Raw genomic sequence first — 21397 nt, 5'->3', positions numbered from 1 at the left:
AAAAGTATGTTTGGAAAAATGCATATTAAGTTACAAGTTATGGCATAATAGTGTAGAGAGTCCTGTCATGGATGTAAGGTTGTCATGATGTATGTGTGTGAGTATATACATGGAGCAGCTGCATGCCATGCTTTGATTTGAACTTTGTTTGATGCTCCCATGCCATTGCAAGAAGAGGATGTGGCTTTGTGGCTTTTAATGAGAAATACAGATGCGACTGCACTGCGATCAGTGGAAACAATGAATTCCATGAGAGTGTAAGCGTAGGTTACCTTCTGGTAAAACATCCCAAAAAAGCAGCCAATGCCTCTGTCTTTTGTGCTCAGACAGTGAGGATTTGCAGCATTTTTGAGGAAGGACAATCTTTTTTTTTTTTTACGAGACCTTGGAAGGTTTTGACGGGGTCTTTGAGAAAAGCTGCACAGTGGCAGAGCTGTGTAGGCTTCCTGCTGACTGATGACGGATGTCTGGGTTTTGTGACTTCCTCTGTTCCCAAGTCTGTAGGGTGATAAGACACCGCTGAGAGACTGAAAGGAGTGGGTCTGAAGAGTGAGTGAAGTGCAGGTTTTATGGATGGGTAGCGCATCAACATTTGGTGTAAAGATTTTACATGAAGCGGTACAGAAAGATAAAAGGATTCCATCTTCGATGTCATGAGGATGTGTGATTAGTTTGCCTGATACGTTGTGAATAGGAGCTATTTCACAGTAAAACCATTGTAAGAGAGTTGAAATAAATGATTTGGTGCTGAGTTTGGCAGTTCAATTTTTACCTTGGAAGCAATACAGTCTCCACTCAAGGTCTACTTACTTGCTTGTTCTGGATCTGTTGTGTTTTTTTCTGGAACAAGGAGGTACTAACAACTTACAGCAATTTCTAATTGTCCAGCAAACAAAATACCGCGCTACAGTTACAGTAGAGTATGATAAACTAGATTTAAAAAGGTATTCAGAATTTCTGAATAATTCATGTATTTTAACAGTAAATCACTTTATTTAAGATGGTCCCTGTCATGTCATCATTACAGTGCAGATACATTTTGTTTGGTCTGATCTGTGGTGTTTTTGAAGGATTAGATAGAAAACAAATTGTTACTCTAATTTTTGTCTTATGTCTTGCTTTTGTCTTAAAGTGTGTACTATGATGTATGTACTGGTGTTATATAAATAAACTTAAGTCACTTTAATAGAGAACATAGAGGCTCTAGCAAATTGGAGACGTTTGGAATTCATGTGGCTCTCATCGTGTCATCATTTATTTTAGGTATTTGTGGAAATTTGCATCCACATGAACGTGCACATTCTGAAATGGTTTACATGAGCTGACATGATAAAGATGCTTTTTATTATTCAGTGCTGCAGAACGACAGCACGGAGGGAGTTAAGTAGTTTTATTTGGTTGGAGTTAACTCAGACCTAGGGGGGGGGGTATTACATTTAGGGTGAATATTTTCATTTTGTGGTCACCTCAAATTTAGACCTGTAGATCAATAAAGCAATGACACTGTATAATATGTTGAGATATTACTTTACTCAGTTACTGAACTTAAAGAGTACCTTAACACCTATTCTCTCTGATTAAAAGTTTCAAACCTGTTTGACATCTGACTACACCCAACATCATTGATGCATGTGGATGGTTGTCTCCTGCCAGATTTGTGCTTTGTTGCACCTTTGAAACCACACCCACACGTGATGTCACAGGGTCTTGGAGTACATCTGTACATCACTGCAGCAAGGTGAAGAGTTCAACCACAGAAGGTCAGCAACAAACAAGACTTTATGTTTGGATGTATCTGTGCTTTACTTAAGTTTTACCCACTCATTTTATACTTCTACTTAACTACATGCCTAATACTACATGTCCTGTTACTTTGCGATAAAGATTTTACAGTACAAAATGTGTGACCAGTATTTATATCACAAACATGTTACAGATCAAACTGCCCTCTCAACCAGATACAATATTAAAATGCTGTTTACCTGAAATATAATCATTTATCACTGAAATTCTGCTGCATAATGAGTACTTTTACTTTTGATATTTTGGTATATTATGCTGATAGTACAAGTTAACTTTTACTTAAGTAAGATTGCAGGGCCTGTAGTGGAATGTAACTAGGTATTTACTTAAGTAATGAACTTATATTAAGTTCTTTATTCTTGTACTCCACTATATTTTAGAAGTATATGTGTACTTTTATGTGACTTTTTACTTTTTACAAACTAAAAGTAACTCAGATTAACATTTTACATTCAAACCCTATCATCTTCTTACAAACTGCACAACATAAAGAAGTTCAAATTTGCTTCACGCGACCACCTGTAACTTCAAAATGCTGCTTAGATAACATAATATACAATAATATAACACTGAGAGGGGTCATTCTACTACCTTTGCTTGTGATACTTGTGAAGTAAAATACAAACTTAGAACATACAGAACTTTAACTTCGGTACTGATCTGAATACGACTTTCACCTCACCAGTAAAGATATGCCTTAAAAACAGTGGTAGAAACTAACCAAGTACATGTACTCAAGTACTGTAGGCTACTTAAGGGGAATTTTAGCTACTTTCTACTTTCACTCCACTACATTTCAGAGGGAAATATTATAAATTTATTTGATAGCTTTATTTACTTTAGTTACTTTATAGATTCAGATTACTAATGCAAAATGTTATCAACTGAAAATGTGATAAATTATTGTAGATTTAGCTACACATTAGTAGGCGATATAAAGAAATTCGAAATATCCCCACCTTTACCAGCTGTAATATTAGAGTGATACATTAATCTATCAATGAGTAAAATTCAATGACATAATAGCCTACACATTACCCTGAAATGAGCCATTCTGCATCAACAATTGAAACATTTATTACATTTTCCTTCATAACTCACAGACTACTTGAAATACAACAGTCATCTTTTGATACAAGAAACATATAGGTGCACTAGCCTAAAAGTACAATTGGTGTATTTTCAGTTTGATTTCAGGACCTGCATTTGTAACAAAGTATTTCTACACTGTGGTTTTGTTATTTTTACTTAACTAAATATCTGGGTAATTCTTCTACCACTAAGACACAATAATGTCACCGAAATGTAGTTGATTCAAAACTTGGTCAGTGTCTACATGCACTGCTCCATGGGCTGCTTGGTTACACATTCATCTCTGTCCAAAGAAAGGCATCTTTGTGTGGGTGAAATGTATTCCTATTGACCAGTGGGCCAGTGGAGGGCTTCAGCTCGGCAATGTGCTGGCAACAAGGTTTCATCCCATCAGCAGCCTTCAGCTCCTGAATATTCATCCAAACTCCTCAGCACACTATGACAATAAACAAGGGAGAGAGACCGAGAGAGAGAGAAAGAGAGAAAGAGGCTGAATGCCTGTCTGAGGAGGGCGAGGGGGGCAAATCCCGAGAAAAGCGGGGGGCAAACAACCCGTTTTCATGGTAACAAGTCCTGCCTCCACTCTGCAGCAGGCTGTGAGAGGGGAGGCAGGAGGGTTTTTCTTTTCTTTTCTTTTTTTTGTGTGTCGGTTTTGGTTGGAAAGACATAAGTCGGAGTTTATTGAGAAGGGCAGGTAAAGCAGCCAAACTCTTTCAACGCGTGGAAGAAACGGGATTTGAGAGTCGCGAAAAAGGGGGATTATAATCTGAAAATGCCCGCAGCCATGGATGTGAGGAGAAACTCGGAGGTAACGTTTAAAGCAGCCTATTTTTTTGAACCGTTATCGACGAGCTAACGTTATAGCAGGAGGGTTAAACTTTTAGTTAGTTTAGCGGTAGGAAAACGGCACAAACCACCGAGAACAAGGGTCCGAGAATAAAGCTTGTCGTGAAAAAAGAAAAGTTGCAAGGTGCGTTTAAATGTAGTCTTAATCTCCATGTGACCATATTTGGTCATCGACATGTTAAACCATGATATGCACTATTAAGAAGGCTAAAACACCAGCGTGTGTGTGTGTGTTTGTGTGTGCGCGCGCGCGTGTGTGTGTGTTTCTTTCAACTGACCCTTTGAATAAGGGAAAATGTGCCTGCGGATACAAAGTTATCGCTCAAACATCCAGTAGTCAAACCAGCAGATAAGCAGATACAGCAACTCAAGAGCAGATTCTCTCTGAACTGAACTCTCTGTGGACATTTCCTGTTGGGTTTTTTTGTCTTGGAAGTTCAAACCCACATGAAACAGAATGTTTGCTGTAGATTTTGTCTTAAATGCTTGTGGTACACTGGTATTTCAGATTGTATACAGGATTGTACACAGTTTTCTTTGTTCATGCTCTATACACTACACATAGCATACAGTAGGTAGTAGCCTATAGTACAGACTGTATACATAATGTACATGTCATGTACAAAAAAGTAGTCTAAAGGTTTAATGTAGTAATCCTAAGTAATCTTACATTATGTAGGCCTAACACATAATACACATAATACACACACATTGTATACATACTTTGTTTATATCAGTATTATACGTTTTGTCCATAGCATACTCATATTATTATTAGGGCTGCAACTAATGTTTTTTTCATTATCGATTAATCTGTTGATTAGTTGTTTAGTCTATAAAATGTCAAACAATTAAATAAAATGTCATCAGTGTTTCCCAATGCCCAAGATGACCTCCTTAAATGTCTTGTTTTGTCCACAAGCCAAAGATATTCAGTTTGCTGTCATAGGTAAGTAATGAAACCAGGAAATATTTCACATTTAAATTACTTTTTTAAAAAAAGGAAAGATTAATCGATTATCAAAATAGTTGGCGATTGATTTAATAGTTACTGATTATTTGATTAATCGCTGCAGGTCTAATTATTATTATTTCATCTTTATGTTATTTAGTAATGGTAGGTTTTCAACTCGTAGCTTGTTACCTAGTTAGTTAGTAAAGGGGCTCAAATTTTAACTTATTTTTTATTTTTATTTTAAACTGAGTAGTGGATTTCAGTGAAAGTTGGTGCAATGTAGACCATGGGCTAAGTAACAAGTGATTGGTTTTTGGGGCAGATGCGGATTGAGGTATTTTAAAAATGATTGTCTAAAACTGAATGATGCACAATTAAAAACAGTTTCTCTACTTTTCTCATGGCCTCCTGCACATACTTGGATGAAACAGTGTGGTCCATGTAACGCATGATTGTGTGAATTTGGTGCTTCAGATCCAGATGCACACCTGTAGAGCAACACAACTCTCGCTGAGTGCTTTGCAGTTAAAATATGGGAAACATGAACGTTTGGGTTTTCCGAAGATTACATCTTAAATAAATCCATATGATCTTACCGTAATGCAAAGCCTAGAGATGGAGCTGGTTTTCTTTAGCTCTCTTTCCCCCCCTTAAACGCTTTCTATTGTGCAGATCAAACAATGACCTTCCCCTCTCACTGGATGGGACTGTCAACACAAAGCTATTGAGGAAATTCTTCTCTGTTCTCCATTCAGTTTAACAGGAGTGAGCCTGGACTACAACCAGACACTTTTAAAGGGGCTGTTGTTCACTCAACATCATAATGAAAGTAATTTTCGTCTTTCCTTGTGCTATCTATCATCCAGATAATTTTGGGTGTGATTCGCTGAGGATCATAAAAACTTAAAAACAATGTCTCTTTGCATATATAATCATTTAACTCACAGTCATCCACATCTTGGCAGAACAGTTTCATCCTTCTGGGTTAAAACAGTAGCTCTCAAGAAAATAGTGTGCAGTAACCAGGTGTGTTTTTTATGAGTGATTAAGCTGTCAAAGCCTATTTATGAAGAGACATTGCTGTTGGCTTTTTCCAAATGTACTTGACCTGACACTCAAAGCCATTAGGTGTGTAGTAGCGGAGTTACAGCCAAGGGCTCTAAACCTTGGCAAATAACTTTAACAATGTGTGTGTGAACAACGCTTCAGGTATCTGACTTCAAGGATGTCTCAGTGTTGATGATGAGTAGTACACTGTACATGGAAATGTGAATGAAGAAATATCATAAAATCTTAAATCCTTTTAACCAGGTGTTGTCAGAATATTTCCTCCTGTATGACATTAGTGGACCCTTTATTTAATTAATATGCTTATACCTTCTCTAATAGTGGTGTTTTAAGTAGTTGCTGTTGTTCCCTCGAGAGATGCAAGGTGGTAATTTGAGCAGCCTTTTCATCACTGCTGTGATGGAGTGATGGAAAAGAGCCTGTTTAAATGGATGTGTTATCTTGTTATCCTATTAGGTCTTTGTTCAAGTTGAACTCCGGTCTCACACTGTTGGCTGTAGAACAGCTCTGAAGGAACAGTTTTGTTCAGGGTCTTGTTGAAGGAAATCTCCAGTCACAGCTGTTTGATTGGAGAGAGTATTTCTTTATAATTTCCTCTAAGCAGATTTCTCGGTCGGGTGTCAACTTGAGTGTTGTTCAGGTCACAAGACCACCTACCTTAACTTTGACCTTTAAGCTCAACTGAAGTTATCAGCCACTGGGAAAGAATGTTTCTTTGAGATAAGGAAATCTACTTTGACTTATCATTGCCTCTCATGACGCATTCATGCTGATGTTTAGTTATATTTGTGACCTAAGCTAAGTATGTTGTTTTAATGTAGCACAGCTGAAAGTCAGACTCAAGATTCATTTAAACCTGTTTTTGGAGATGTCTGTTGTGTTGCTGTTTAGGTTATTCCTGTGTTTCCTGAAAGACATGTTTGCTGATGAGAATATTAGAGGCTGTCCTGTTGTCTTCCAGTGCTACCTACTGTTGAACACTTGTATGATGACACTGATACTCCCCCTGACATACTATGGCTCGTTGCAGGTGACATCTCTTTATTGACATTTCTTCAGGTTTACTGTAGAGTAACAACGACAGTGTATAGTGTAATTTAATCTGTGCATCACATTATAACCAATTCCTTTTATGCACTATACATTCAGTGAGGTGCTGTGATTTGATGGGATGACCATGTCACTGTAATGACATCGCTTTTTCCCCCAAGCTATCAGACGTTTAAGCTCAAATTCATCCCCAGCACTTCTCCATTGATTATAGTTTATTACCATTTTTATAATTGCTTCTGTATTAATGTATATTGTCTGCTATGTAGCAGAAGGGAGTTACAAAACTCAGCGTGCCATGAGATGTGCTGCCGTCATTTATTCAGGATGTTAGTTCATCTAACATTGTCTGTTCAGACACAAGCAGTTCACCATCAGCTTTGATGTCTGAATACAAACACTGTCAGCTGTGTTTGTGAAACTCTCCGCTAATAAACACTTGTTAGAACCTGTTGATATTCAGAATAAATGATGCATGCTTTTTCTTAAAACTTTGCATTTTGTAAATCCTCTTTATAAAGTATGACCTATAATAAATTGCTAGTGGCTTTCTCTTGGAGCGTAATCTTCAAGGTACCATTAATCAGCACACAATGACTTGCACAGGCCCTTATAAGATCACTTCCAGTTATCTTAATTTATTCACTGACTACTTAAATCAATAGTAGCAATGCTAATGGAGAACACAGTCTGAAGTGAGTTTCCAGTCATTTGTTTTTCTTAGCATTTTGAATTTGTGCATTAGAAAGTTTGAATGGCAAAATATATAGACAGAGGCAGACAATGATACATCGTATTGACTTTATGTCCTTGGAAAAGTAAAAAGACTGTGTGTCAGAGGTCAGCTCTGTGACACAAATTCTAGCCCCCCTGCTGCAGCTCAGATGGATATAAGCCCGTTTTCCACATGCCTGCCTCTGCAGCTGTGCATGCTCATATCTAGGTTACACAGAAGGGTTTTTCCTCTTTTCCGCAAAGAGAAAATATGCCATGATTACTGTAAAAAAAGGCTGAAATGGCTAAAAAGAAAGAGATAAAAAAAGATTCCAAGAATTGATTCCACCTGGTCAATTGAGCTATATAGTGGCAACATGGTGAATCATGTGGTAGAGTATTGGGGTAATTACATTGGTATGGCTACGTGCAAGTGCCAGTAGCATCAACCTTGGTGGTTTTCATTTACGTAGATACACACAGAGGCTCTCACAGCCTTAAACTGCTATCCAGAGACAGCAGGTTATATGCATCCAGAATGTACACATACATGTTTTAATTTCGGCTGAGAGGTTTTGCTTTTCCATCATGCAATACAAGGGTGTGTGTGCGCTGTAAATGATTTTATGTGGGCTGTAACTTAACTCCCACAATGCTCTGTTTAACATAATCCAACTCAACCACCTCATGTTTCTTTGTATTGAGTGGACAAAACTGTTCTTTCTGAAAATATTGAAGCAATGGTGTGGATCAGTGCGTGGGCTCATGTCTGCCAGTGAGTTGTGACGTCTGGAAAGAATTGAGAATTAGCAGAGATTTTCACTCTTCCTTGATCCATTGCTTCTTGGCTGCCTGTCATGCTCTGCGGTGGCTTTCCTAAAAACCTTGAAGTCAGGTTGCTGATCAGCAGAAACGGAGGACCAGGTCAGCCAGAAAAGCTGAGTAACGAGACAGAAGAAGAAGACATTATTAGCCTCTGTTTATGGAAGCTGTTGTTGTCTGCTACCACATGTTTCAGGATAAACAAAGATCTTAAACTGAACCCAGTCTCAGGTTAATGAAAGTTTGTCCATCGTGACGTCATAAAATTGTTACATAAAGTCATGCCGTGCTCCCATAATCTGAACATCAAGTGCCAGGTGCTGAGAGAGTGCATATTTGAGTGTGGTCTTTGTTGAATGGAAAAGAAGTGCTTGGCATCAGGTCCAGGTGTTTCTTTCACCCTCTGAAAATATTCTTTAATGTTTAGAATGCAGCCGCGGTCTGACGGATAGGGCAAATATTAGTACATTCCTGCGTGTAGTGGAGAGAACTTTGAATCAACTTTGTCAAATGTGCCAGGGCCAAGGACATATGGACTTCTCTCTTTTGAAAGATATTTTACCTAATAGTGTCTCTCTCTTTCTCATACACACACACACACACACACACACACACACACACACACACACACACACAGCTGATAAAAGCTGACTTATTTTTAACTACATCTCCCTCTCAAGGACGTATTGAACACAAAGGGCTCTTTTATTCTGGCCCAAATTCTCTAATGGAGACACTGTTGTAGTCCCATTTCATGAATATGCTCTTCTTGCTGAGGAAAATATGCGTCATTGATATGCCTCTCATGTAATCAATTAGTACTTCTAGACATGAACATGACAAAATAAGGAAAAACCCTGAAATGGCTAAGCTAGGTCATTAAGATGATGGTGTTGAATATCTTAAAGGGAAAGTGTGGCTGTTGGTGTTTGTTTTTATGTCAAAGCCAGAGACAGACAAACTCGTGGAGTGTTTTATTTCATATTTCTGCTGGAAGTATAGGAATTATAAGTAGGGAAAGAGAATTTATACCTTCTCCGAGGCTGGATGACTTCTTTGACAAAGCTATAAGTAGTAACAGAGGAAGTAGTGAAGTTACAGTCCAGTAGCTAACTAATTCCTTGAATAACACCCTTGGGCTTGAGTGTGCCCACATACATTAATTTCCTTTCATGCCCCGCCTCATTCTGTAAAACATCAAACATTTAACGTCAGTCAATGTCAAGTGTGTCATCACAACACGACGGTAATAACTCCCTTCAGCATGCTCACTGTTGACCGTTCTTGGCTCTTACATCTCAAGAGAAAATGTGTGTTGAGTCTGGTTGAATGCACTTTAAAGGTACTCTAGAGCTTTCTTGGAAGTGGTTGTTTACAGCCTGTGATTTTGTGTAGGGAGATGGTATCAGACCTCAGGAAGTCAGTTGGCTAACGCCTTGGTGTTTACACTGCAAAGTCCATCTTGGGCCTCTGTGACCCATTTCTGTGAATGTAGTTTTCTCCGTCCAAAAGATAGAAAATGATTTATACAAATAAACTTTATTCTCAACAACAAAACTTAATACAACAAATGAAGAGCTGACATCATTTAAAATGTTAACAGTTCTTTGCTCCTGGAAGCTGATTAGAGTTTTAAAAAAATATTATTGTTGTATGTTTGCTTTAAGGTGTTTCTAATTGAAAAGACAGAAGCTTTGTGTTTTGGCTCAGAGAGTCACCTCCAAAAACATACAGTATTGTTTCAGCTGGTATTAATTAGAAATAAAAATTTGCCAGCTGCCAGCGTGTCTGAACTTTATGTAAGCAGAAAATTTTCATTTGTTTTAATTGAATTTTTTCTTCATGCGATCATGGGTAACTTATTTAGCTCATTTATCTTCCATTTTGCTATCCAAAAAGTGTTTAATTCACAGGACAATCCTCAGTGCATTACTAAGACTGGAATTGTCTTTGTAGTTCACAGACTTACAACAGTACTGGAGAGTTATACGCAGGACAGGACAACATCACTCTTTGAAAATAATGATGCACGCCCCATCCTCTTAGCACAGTCCACAGGAAATAGCTGACAGCAGGAATGCTCCCTCTCTCTCCTCATCTGTCTCTTTAGGACTCAGATCCACTACTGGTTGGCTGGCTTCTTCATACAACAACTTCCTGTAAACAAGTCATGCTGCCAAGCACCCTCCCATCCTCCACCTCTGATCCCTAGGGATCTCCATTTGACCTCCTTATGCACCAAGAACAATCACTTTGAGCCCTCTTGAAGGGGTCATTGCTGCATTTCAAAAAGAGATTTTTTTAGGGGCAACGGCCTACATTTTGAAGGGAGGTTTTTACCAACTGCTTGTCTAATTTGAGATTAAGTCTAGGAAATGCTTATTATAAAGAAGATGTCTTACAACAGCATCTGTGAGAGCATGCTTTCAGCGACTCCCAGCAATGCTTTCAAATCAACAACATTTTGTTTCCCTTTATTATGGCCTATAATGGTAGAGATAGAAATCTCAAGGAAAATAAAGCCTCAACTATCTGTACTGCTAGATATTAGAGCTAGACCAATAAAAGTCCAGACTGATGTATTGCACTGTAGTAGTTTATCGCAGATATATCTGCATTTGCATATATTTCAGCCGATAAGTAAGAAGAAATTACAGTAAAGAAATGTCAAAGAGATATTTATGGTAATTAAGATTAGTGTCTTCATCACCATTATTGTTTATCGACCAGTGAGCACTGACAAGTTTATTTTTCAATCACGCTATATCATGGGCACAAAAACGTCAAGGATCCTTAACAAAAATGTTTATGTTATCTATCAGGCAGTATGTATCGTATCTGATATATGGAACTCTCAAATATTGGTATCGGCCTCAAAAATTCCATATCGTCAGGCTGTACTAAATATCACTAGGGATAAGTGAGCAAATGTGTTTTGTTGCGATGTTTGAACTGAGCCTTTAATGAGACTATTACCAGTCTCTGTTATCCACTGCTGCTTTTACACTGTATAAGCCCTCCCCTGTTGTTAATTAAGTATCCACAGCCACTTGAAGGCACCTTCTGAAATTAACATGTTGTTCTGAAGTGCAGTGCCAGACACATGACGATCCATCCACAGGTTGCAAAATAATTATAAAATCTTAATTTTTAACTCTGTACTCTCCTGGTTTATGTGTTGCAAAACTATCAATGTTGTAGCAGCCACGTGAGTAATGGCCTCATTTCCAAATTTCCTCTCTGGATCAGGACCTTGTTTAAATATTATCAGTTGAACTGTTTTAGTGCCAGCAATGTAGTTCTGTGTTGTTTGATGTGAAAATTGACTATTTTAAGTTGAGGAATAGCTGTGGCTGAAGCACCAGAATATCTCTGCCGCAACATTGTTTACATGCTGTGTTAGTTATGCCACTTGCTTTTGGTTTGTCGAAATTTGTCTGCAATGTTCGATGACCCTGGCAAACGACCCCACTGAGGTTAAATAGCTGAGTTTCCCTGCCTGTCAGTCAGAACTGAAGAAGTCCTTTGGATGAGGGATGAAACGTCTTCCAGTATCTTCAACCAAGTCCAGTTGCCCTTGACTTTAACCTTCGTTGGATAACTATGACCTGGGTGACTGAGAATCTTCATAGACGTCTGCAATGTTTGCACTGAAGATTCAACATGACACCTGTGGTGAAATGGGGTGCTATTTCATTAGCTTGCCTTATGAAAAGTTGTCAAGTGCAATAACTACTGTACTCTTATGTTAATCTGTGATTGAGAGGAAGTCACATTTAAAACTTGTGTCAAGTCTAGCTATTATTAATCATAAGGTTATAGTACTTAATTTCCTATAACAATCGTGTTGTTATTGTTGGAACCAGTGTGTTCATCCTTTGATGCCAAAGTTAAGCAGAGTCTGAACAACATTAAACCCAGGTGGTGAGCAGAGCTGCAAAACCAAGTCAAGTAACCAGAGCTGACCTGTTCACGCTGATGGAGCACACAATTTTGTCTTGGGTCCTGGCCGTGGGCTTTCAGGAATGTTGGCCATCTGGTTTTTGATGTGATTCTGGTCCATGCTCATGAGAGGACTGGACCTTTTGTATAGTCTAATTCCATTAAGTATTTTAGTGATATACTTAAATCACAGTCTAAATTCCTAATAAGACTCATTTACTACTCAAACAACTTTAGAAGCGTTTTAGTTTTCACTCCCTGTTATTTTTTTTTGCTTGTTGAAATACGTAGAATGCTGCACCTTTTTAAATGTTTCACATCATTGTGTTTGTCTGTCAGGTGTGTGGGCGGTTTCCAGACAAACATGACTGCCAACAAGAGTTCGAAGGCTGTGCCTCATGCAGGAGGGGGTAAAGCTCCGCGGGACGTGCCCGACAGGTCAGTGACATTTGGGACAGGGATGGGCTGGTTAATGTGCACCTCATATAACATGATGTCAGAGTATCCATCTGACTGGATGTTTTGTTCTTTTGATTTGAAAGATAAACAAGGGGCATACTTATCAGTGAATTCATTCTCAATCACGTCTTTCAACATGATGAGTCCGTAGTAGTTTTTCCTTTTTTCCCCACTTATGGGAAAGAACCATCAATGATTGTCAGCCATGATAAGACTCCCAAAGCTTTTGCAAGTATGATCCTGTATCCTGGACAAGGGCCCCATCCAATCTGAACTGGGAGTATTGAGCTGAAGCTTGTATTAGCATGTTGAGAGCTGACAGTGTCCTACTGGGAGAGAAAAACAAACTTTGGGAGTGATATGTAGACTATTTATTCTTTAATATTTATCATCCTGTCAATTTTTTGCCCTTTCTTTAACCAAGAAGTCTTCTTAGGAACAGGCAAGATTGGCAAGAAACAATTTAGTCTCATATCACACACAGTAGTTACACAAAATCATAGTAACTGTCAGCTGTGAAATATAGTGTTCACACTATTACACCACCTTGTGACGGTCTGATGGTTAGCAATGGTGCGGCTGTCGGTATTCTAATATATAGTAATGCTACTATTTAACTGGAGCGTTGCTTAGTTATTCCTTTCTCATTTTCTGATGCTGATGAGGCTCAATTGTTAATCATATTGTAGGTAGATGAATACCTTTCATTTGCTGGAAAGTGTGCACATTTACCGCAGAGTCAAACATATGCTATTCCCATGGTAAACTTGGTGAATGTAAATGTGAGGAAATCGCTAATCACACAGTAGCACAAAGCTCTCTCGCACATGAATTTGCATTTAACCTCCACCTGTGTTGATATATTTAATTGTCATTATAGTAGAGCCTTATTAACTGCCTGCTTTCCTTATGGGATCACGTTACCCTAGATTCTTAAACATCACATTTAAAGCTCCCACAGATGCTTTGCAGCTCTGTGTTTTAATAAATGGAGTGAAATTTGTTGTGTCGGCTAGTGCTACACAGTGCATTTCCCCAAACTATGAACTAGAGATCAGTTTCTAGGACAATTGTGTAGCCTCAAGAGCCATGCATGGCAACATGCAGCAGCATAGTGGGGGAAAAAATCAGTACAAAGCAAAACAAAAGAACTTGCTCGCTACTTGTTCTGTGATCTTCGGTGAATTTAACCAATTTGTATTTATACCAAATACAGGATCTTCCCTGCCAATTTGCTGATGCTGTACATTGAAGGAATGTCCTTCGCCTCAGAGATCACAGTCTTATCTTCTTATGTAGAGCTTATTTACTGATATGTGAGCAAGTAAAACCCCTAAAACTCTTGAATATAATTTGGATTAGAGTTTTATAGGCTTATAGGATAATGCATAAACGAGTGACAGAGAAAAAGTGCTGATGGATGATAAAGTTTACAAATGGTGAACTATAATCGTAGAAGTGCTGTTTGTGTGAGCAGTCCGCTCCCTCCATCCTGGTCAGTAACAGGAAGTGGCTTGTGGTTAGCATGCTCTGGAAGCCTGAGTGAAAGAGGCCAGGTTGTGACTGGCATCCAGCTCTTTGTACAGTACTGTATGTGTGGCCGGCCCAGCTGTAGCTGACTAAACTGGACATATTTTTACAAACATGATCCAGAGCACCAGGACCCCCTAAATGTCCCCAAACCGTAAATAGACAAAACCATTCTGCACATATTTTCTTTTTGTGTCTAATGGAGGGGTCTACATACTACAGTCTACATTTAATTTTACATCATCCTAGCTCAATGAGGCTCTAATATTCAAAATCTGTCTAATTCGGTGCCTGATTTTCCTTTTACAGTTAATTAAATCTGCTGCTGTGTAAACACATAACGTTAAAATGCAGTGTGGCATAATATATGCTATATTTGAATGATGTCACCAAGTCATGGATTGTAGACCTACAAGTAAGGAAAATCAGTCTACAAGTTTGTAAAGACTCGCTTTAGTCAAATGTGCATTTCAGACTGAAGACAGTACAGGATGTAGTTCACTTGGTACATATAGGTAAAGTCTCTGAAACATTCACACACCACAAGAGGAAGTCAGTTTGAATCTTTCTTCCATATCATCATGTTATTGCCTGTTTACTGTCACACTGGTGGAATCATGGAGACAGTGCTGAATCCTCTCTGTGTTTAAATTATCAAAAAATGTAAAAACTCCAGAGGCAAAGAGCAAAGATTTAAGCTCCTGTGATTAACTCAATAAACTGTACTGTTACTGGCATTAGAATTGCATTACTGAGTGTTTGGTCTGGTTGCTACTAAAACATTCCTATTGATTTAGCTTCAGAGACACTGCTTCCTATCTGGCCTCTTTCATTAGCCATGCTCCTTGGCAGAAGTTTAGTTGGAAGTTTTACCAGGAAACCAGAAGGATTTTAATTTCTAATAGCTCGCTGCTGAACCACTGCAACATGTCATGTGTTGGACTTCTGATTAATGTCAGTGTGCTCAGAAAGTTTTTTCTTCCTGAAACCATCAACCTCAAGTCAGTATATATTTACATTAATAGTCTGAGTAAAAGAGTAATCAGAGCTCAATGTATTCATAGTGTGGGAAAGATTATCTGTTGATATTTGATACAAACCTAAATTATGTACATACTAGAACATCAACGATTTTGAAAAAATATGTATTTGCGATTATTTTGACAGATTGCAACTGCAATATGATTTACGATATTGGAGGGATGGATCATTTTAAATAATTATTCTCATTTTCATTGAAAAAACGTATTTAATAAAAAAATTGTATTTCCATTTTATTGCTCATTATATGACGAATAAGAGGTTGAACTTCTTTATGAAATATTGGCATCACTTTACATTATATATATTATTAAGCATTTAATAAACATTAAGCATTATATAAACATAAATATATAAATTGTTGATAGCACAACATAATGTAGTTGTAAGCAGATATATTTATTATTATTAATGTATTTAACAACTGTGGGCACCCATAAGTGGGGGCTGGTATAAACAGTTAACGAATGACAATATACTAAAACAAATTCTTCAAATCTGCTTAAAACTACATTATAGTGTTTAATAAATGTTAATATACTGCTTATAAGAAACACAGTGTCATATTCAGTTATTCATTTTTACCCAAGCTGGGGAAAGTCATGTACAGTGATATATCAGTTCATATTTCAGTCTGATTAGTCACAGTAGTAAGTTTTGTGTGCTTAAAAATCTATTCATTGGACGTTTGAATACTACAAACTAGCACTAAAAATCTCCAGACATAAGTTGTTGTCTCATATTTCTGTAAGGGGAAAGTAAAATGAGATGCATCCATCATGCTTGCAGCTTGCAGGTTCCGAGCTGTTAAAAGTAAAAGTCTCCCAACCCTGGAGCAAGAGGAATGAAACCAGGGAAGGGCAGGTAGGTGTGAGGCAAGATCTGTCCCAACCTGTATTGTTGGATTACAGTACGCAGCCCTCAGCTTCCTCCTCCCATAACGCTTGTTATTCTAACCATGGCTGTGACATCAAATCTCCCAACGCTTCACTTTCGCAAGACTTATCCGGCTTCCAAGTCATGACAAGGTTCCTGAAAGACTAGTAGGAAGGTGTTAGGCATTTACAGAGAATGTTGGTCTCTCTTTGGAAATCTTAAAGGAGGTGAGCACCGTGAGAAAGTGAGTGTGTGTGGTGAATGATTGGACAGTCAGCAGTGAGCGTGGGACTACTGTAGCACCTAGTATCTCAACTGCAGGGATCAGAAATGGCTTTAAGGACCAGAGAGGAGCAGTGAGACATTTACAGGTAAGACCGCTGTAATAAATCTTGCTTGTCATACTGCTTTGTGTGTGTGTGAGGTCCACTGTGATTCTCCTCAGGTTATTTTGATGATGTGGAAAAATCCACAGTGGCATTTTAATGTAGTCTTTATTTCCTTTGGCCTTTTTTTGAATCTCATGCTGCCAAAGACAGAATACTTTCCTGTGGTTATTCTCAATAAGTGGCCTGGGTTTTCAATCTGCCTTTGATCTTAGGAATAAATTGAGAATTTTCAGCTGATTCAGTTTTTCTTCCGTCTTTTCCACGACGAGTTACTTTTCATGCTGCAGTGTTGAGTGAATATCATGGCAGCTTCTTTGATTTGTCTCTTTTGCTGTGATGTTTTTGTTCACACCTCTCTCTCTCTTGTTGCAGGTGCCAGTCGGCATCACCGTGTCCTGTTCTCTCCGCCAGTCAGGGGCAGAGCCAGCAGCCTCTGCTCAGCGACAGTGACAGCTCTGGGAAGCAGAGTAGGTACGTCAGGACTGACGGCAGGTTCCTGGTACGTGCTGGCTGGAACAGAAAAACTGCTACCTTGTGCAGTGGTGCATCTCTCATAGGTGACACTGACTCCCAAGGCCGTCTCACCAAGTCAAAGAGCATCAGCTGCCTGGACAACAGGCTCTCCATCTATAAGCCGCCAGCTCAAACCAAGTCCTGTCAGGACAGTCAGGGCTTCCAGGAGCAGAAGGAGACACAAGGGGATCTCTCTCCAGGAGATGGACTTAATGGTAGGCCCCTGAGTTGGAGCACGCTCTCACTGGGACCTTCCTCTAACCAAAGACACAAACGCACCCTCTCTCTCAGCCGCTCAGTTGCAGGTGTTCCCCCTGCCACAATCCGCAAAAAGATCTCAGAATGGGAGTGCAGAAGGGTGGCTCTGCCTAGGATGAGCTTGTGTCTAGATAAAAGAGCGGGAGAGCGTGTAGGAGGCAGTGAGGGCTGCCCAAGCCTCCTCTCCTCTCCCTGTAGCGAGAAAACATTTGACTTTAAGGGGGTTCGCAGGATGAGCACAGCTTTCTCCGAATGCTCCTACACAGAGACAGAAGAAGAGGAAGGAGTTTCAGGCAAAGACAGCGTGGGTCGCTTCCAGAAAAGGATAGGCAAATCTGAATCAACATTTGTACGTTCCCTGTCTGCTCGGAAGGAGACGTCTGCAGTCCTCAACAGGATTCAAAAGATAGAGCAAGCCCTGAAGGAGAATCCCAGCCCATCGCCTCCACGTTACCTAAGTAATTGCTATACTCCAGACAAGACAAGACAAAAGTCTTTTGTGATAGGTGATGATTTGGACAGCACATGCACCAGTAAGCGCAGCAGCATTTGCTCAGTTGCTACTGAACCAGATGCTGTTTTAGTGTCTGATAAGCTCTCTAAACTCAGACAGAGGTTTAGTGTTAGCTCCGCCAGGTCCGAGAGTCCAGAACCCCCAAGCCAGCAGATCTCTGTCGGCACTCCAGTCAACCCCTTACCTAAACCCAAACGCACTTTTGAGTACGACGCCAAAGGGGACCAGAAGGGCACACTGCCAGCCAATGGACTACCTCCAAACAGAGCCTCTGAGTCTCCCCCACCTCTGCCCTCGACCCCTGCACCCAGCATGACTCGAACGGTGAAGGCAGAGGGGAGCACCCCAATGAGACTCCAGGACAGGTGAGAATATCAGTGTGCTGATGTCTGACTCCTCCTCAGCAGTAAACAGTTAAAATGAGTTCCACCAAGAGAGCAGTGGTACACGCTATGAGCAGATTCTCTAAACTGAGGTATTGGAAACTGTATCAGGAGAGAATATGTTTGACCCTCCTGTGAGGAATTTAGATCCCGGGCAAGACAAGTGTTTGCTTTGTTGGTGTGGTAGTTTAATAAGTAACTGGTCAGTGGGTCTGATTGTGGCTTTTTGAGCGATCTACATTCTGGTTCTCCGAAGTTAGTCTTTAGTTAGGATTTGAAGTGGAGATCAGTGTTGAATCAGTTGTTATGTTTCCCAAAAGACATTTGAAGAAGAATAATATTTTTTACTTAAGGTTAAGAGCAAAAAGTTCTTGTCACCCCAGCTTTCCTAATGTAATCATACTGAAAAATTTCATCAAAGGTTAACTGTGGGCTAAATGCCTACTGGGTATCATAAAAGCAGCTCTTACTAAACATATCAGAATTATTGTACAGACCGTTTGAAATGGCAGATTCTTTCCAGAAATTAATTTTGGTCCGTAAAAAAATTTGGCAATTTAACACACTCCTAACAAATCTATAGGATATTCATACTCAAAAAGAAGTCCACTTATATTCTTTTCCTGTAACTAAAGCTACTCCACATATTCAACAATGAATATCTTATAGAAACCAGTGAAATCCAACACTGGATTACTGTGCCGCTTTGGTGCATAAATATTTGCTGCGCCCTGGATACTGTAGTCTGCTCTTGCTTTTTTATTCTTAACTTATAGCTCTCAGGATCAGAGGTCCTCAGTTTGGTGAGGGTGGAGCATCTCCAGATTGTCCCTATGTAAAATGGGGATGAAAACCTTAAACGTTCATCCGTTGGACTCTGTGTTTAACATTCCTGTGGCTCTAGCAATTTCAGACAAAGCTTAAAAGCCACAAGCTGTCGATGGCGCGACATGACCATGCTGTAGATCCCTGCACTAATGTAGCAAAGTTGCTCTGCAGTGCCTTGACATCTGATGTGTGCCTTATACTGTGCAAAGAACACTCAGAAATAGTAAGATATCTGCATAGTTACTTGTGACTTATCAAGAATTTCATGTTGATCATGGTATTTCTGTTTTTTCTGTATTTTATAATTGGTGGCTCCCCATTTATGGTTTTTAATGGATAAGACAATGTTTTTGATTTGTGTTTTTAACCGCTAGAACCACATGCTCAGGACTATATTTAATACCATCTGCACTTTTTCTGTTTACTTTTATCTGTCTAACTCCTTTGACACCGGCCCTTACTGAGTCTTGTAATTTTGCCCCTCATTATCTGTTTTGACTTTCTTCATTTCTCTCCAGAGAGTCGTGTGAGTCGGAGGATGCTACGAGTCTGCCATCTTCATATCCATCTTCACCTACAGAGAATGGCACATTAACCACAGACACACGGAGTCGACCCAATTCCAAAAGCACTTTAGAGGAGAATGCTTATGAGGACATAGTAGGTAAGCACACTGGTTCACCGGCTTTGACAACAGTGGAGAGGACCTTTATTTCACTTTGATCACTCACTGGTTTCTGTCTGACCAGGGTCACTCAAGGATACAGTTTAGAGCTGAAACGATGAGTCGATTAATCTGTCAACAGATATGTAATCTTTTATTCAACATTTTTGATAATCAATTAAGCGTAATAGTCATTTTAAAAGTAAAATAGACAACAAATGTTAGGTTTGAATGTGAATAAATTCTGTTTTTCTTTGTATTTTATGATAGTAAACTGGATAATTTGGGGGTTTGCTCTGACAAAACAAGACATTTAAATGTGTCAATTTGGGCTTTTGGGAAATTGTTGATGGACATTTTTCACTATTTTCTTTAATCAAGGAAAGAATTGACACAATAATCGATAATGAAAATAATTCTAGTTACAGCCCTACTACAGTTTAATTTGAACTCATGCTTAGAAAATGATGATATTAGACATTGGTTATAAAAGAGACAGGGACAGTATGCTAGTAATCTGGCAGTTGCTTTGCAAAAATCCAGATGAAGGATTACTGTGAGGGATTGTAGTAAGTAAATAGTAATATTTAGAAAATGATAGTATTGTATTACATCATAGTATTTTTGAAACAGCTTTTGTATTTATGACTTATGTAATTACATCCTTTTGGACGTGTAATGACATTATTATAAATTGAAAGTATTGGCAGACAGATTAAATAAAAGGTGATCTTCCCCTGTACCAGAACATCTTAACTTTCCAAGAAATGTGTGTTCAGAACCTTCCATGAAGAGTAAATACATACATTATATCGTTATTGTGAATTCAGCAGTGGCCTTAGAAGACAAAGTAGTCAAATGTCTGAGTAAAAGTGATAGCCCCGTGCAGCATGGCCTAATTTTACAACACTGAGGGTAGCTCCTCCTCTTGCATCTGTCTCATGTAGAGGTGCGGGTTATAGAAAAAGTCTCACCATGGGAGCAGAAATTAAGGGACAACGTGGTTGTAAAGGTTGTGTTTTACTGGAAAGATTATCTGGTTGTCTACATATTTCACACTGCTATCCAGCACTCTACTAACACATATTCATAGAGGCTGAGCACTGGAAAACTCTCACGGAACAACTCTTTTGTACACAAAGAATATTGTTTTCAATAATAGCCGCAATTGTGCAGCCCTAGGACCAAATTTACAGCAAAGTAAGTTTATTTTGTTGCTTAACTTTCATTGTCGGGCATCATCTTCTCACATTGCACCCCCTTTTAGCGGCACGTTGTGTATCTCACTGTTAACAGGATCAACTCAAATCTTCTCTGAGATAATGTGTGTATGAAATGCTGGAGATGTTGAAGAGCCAAATTCCTTTCCGCCAGCAAATGACCCCAGGCCTTCTGCCCAGTCCAATTGCCTGTTACCCTAGTGCATACTTAATGTGGTGGAAATGTGTGTCAGTGTGAGTACAGTCTCATGATGAAGCTTGGATTTCAGATGCTGTGAAACGTTTTCACACTCTCCCAATATTTTTCATGACTAATGCTCAGTGATAACCAAATATGGGTTAATGCAAGTATCACATTACATCATGGTATTTCTACAAGAAGCCATGATGTTCTCGAACCAGTTATCAGTGTCGTGCTCAACATGCTGCA

General features: G+C 39.1%; 1 protein-coding gene across 3 annotated transcripts in view; it reads left to right on the top strand.

Moving 5' to 3' along the window:
• dennd2b (DENN domain containing 2B) overlaps window positions 1-21397 on the top strand; it is a 51097-nt gene that overhangs the window by 3263 nt on the left and 26437 nt on the right. Inside the window, exons 1-4 of one of the 3 annotated variants that reach the window (XM_046032195.1) lie at window positions 1662-1760; window positions 12632-12730; window positions 16960-18237; window positions 19602-19747. In XM_046032195.1, the coding sequence (XP_045888151.1) occupies window positions 12657-12730; window positions 16960-18237; window positions 19602-19747 (1498 nt within the window). In that variant the 5' untranslated portion in view covers window positions 1662-1760; window positions 12632-12656. Of the gene's footprint in view, window positions 1-1661; window positions 1761-3435; window positions 3704-12631; window positions 12731-16959; window positions 18238-19601; window positions 19748-21397 lie in introns of those variants that run through there. The other 2 variants (XM_046032193.1, XM_046032194.1) reach the window with 2 other exon arrangements.

This window comes from Micropterus dolomieu, linkage group LG20 (genome assembly GCF_021292245.1).
Source record: "Micropterus dolomieu isolate WLL.071019.BEF.003 ecotype Adirondacks linkage group LG20, ASM2129224v1, whole genome shotgun sequence".
Classification (NCBI taxonomy): Eukaryota; Metazoa; Chordata; class Actinopteri; order Centrarchiformes; family Centrarchidae; genus Micropterus; species Micropterus dolomieu.
This window is presented reverse-complemented; position numbering and strand designations above follow the sequence as displayed.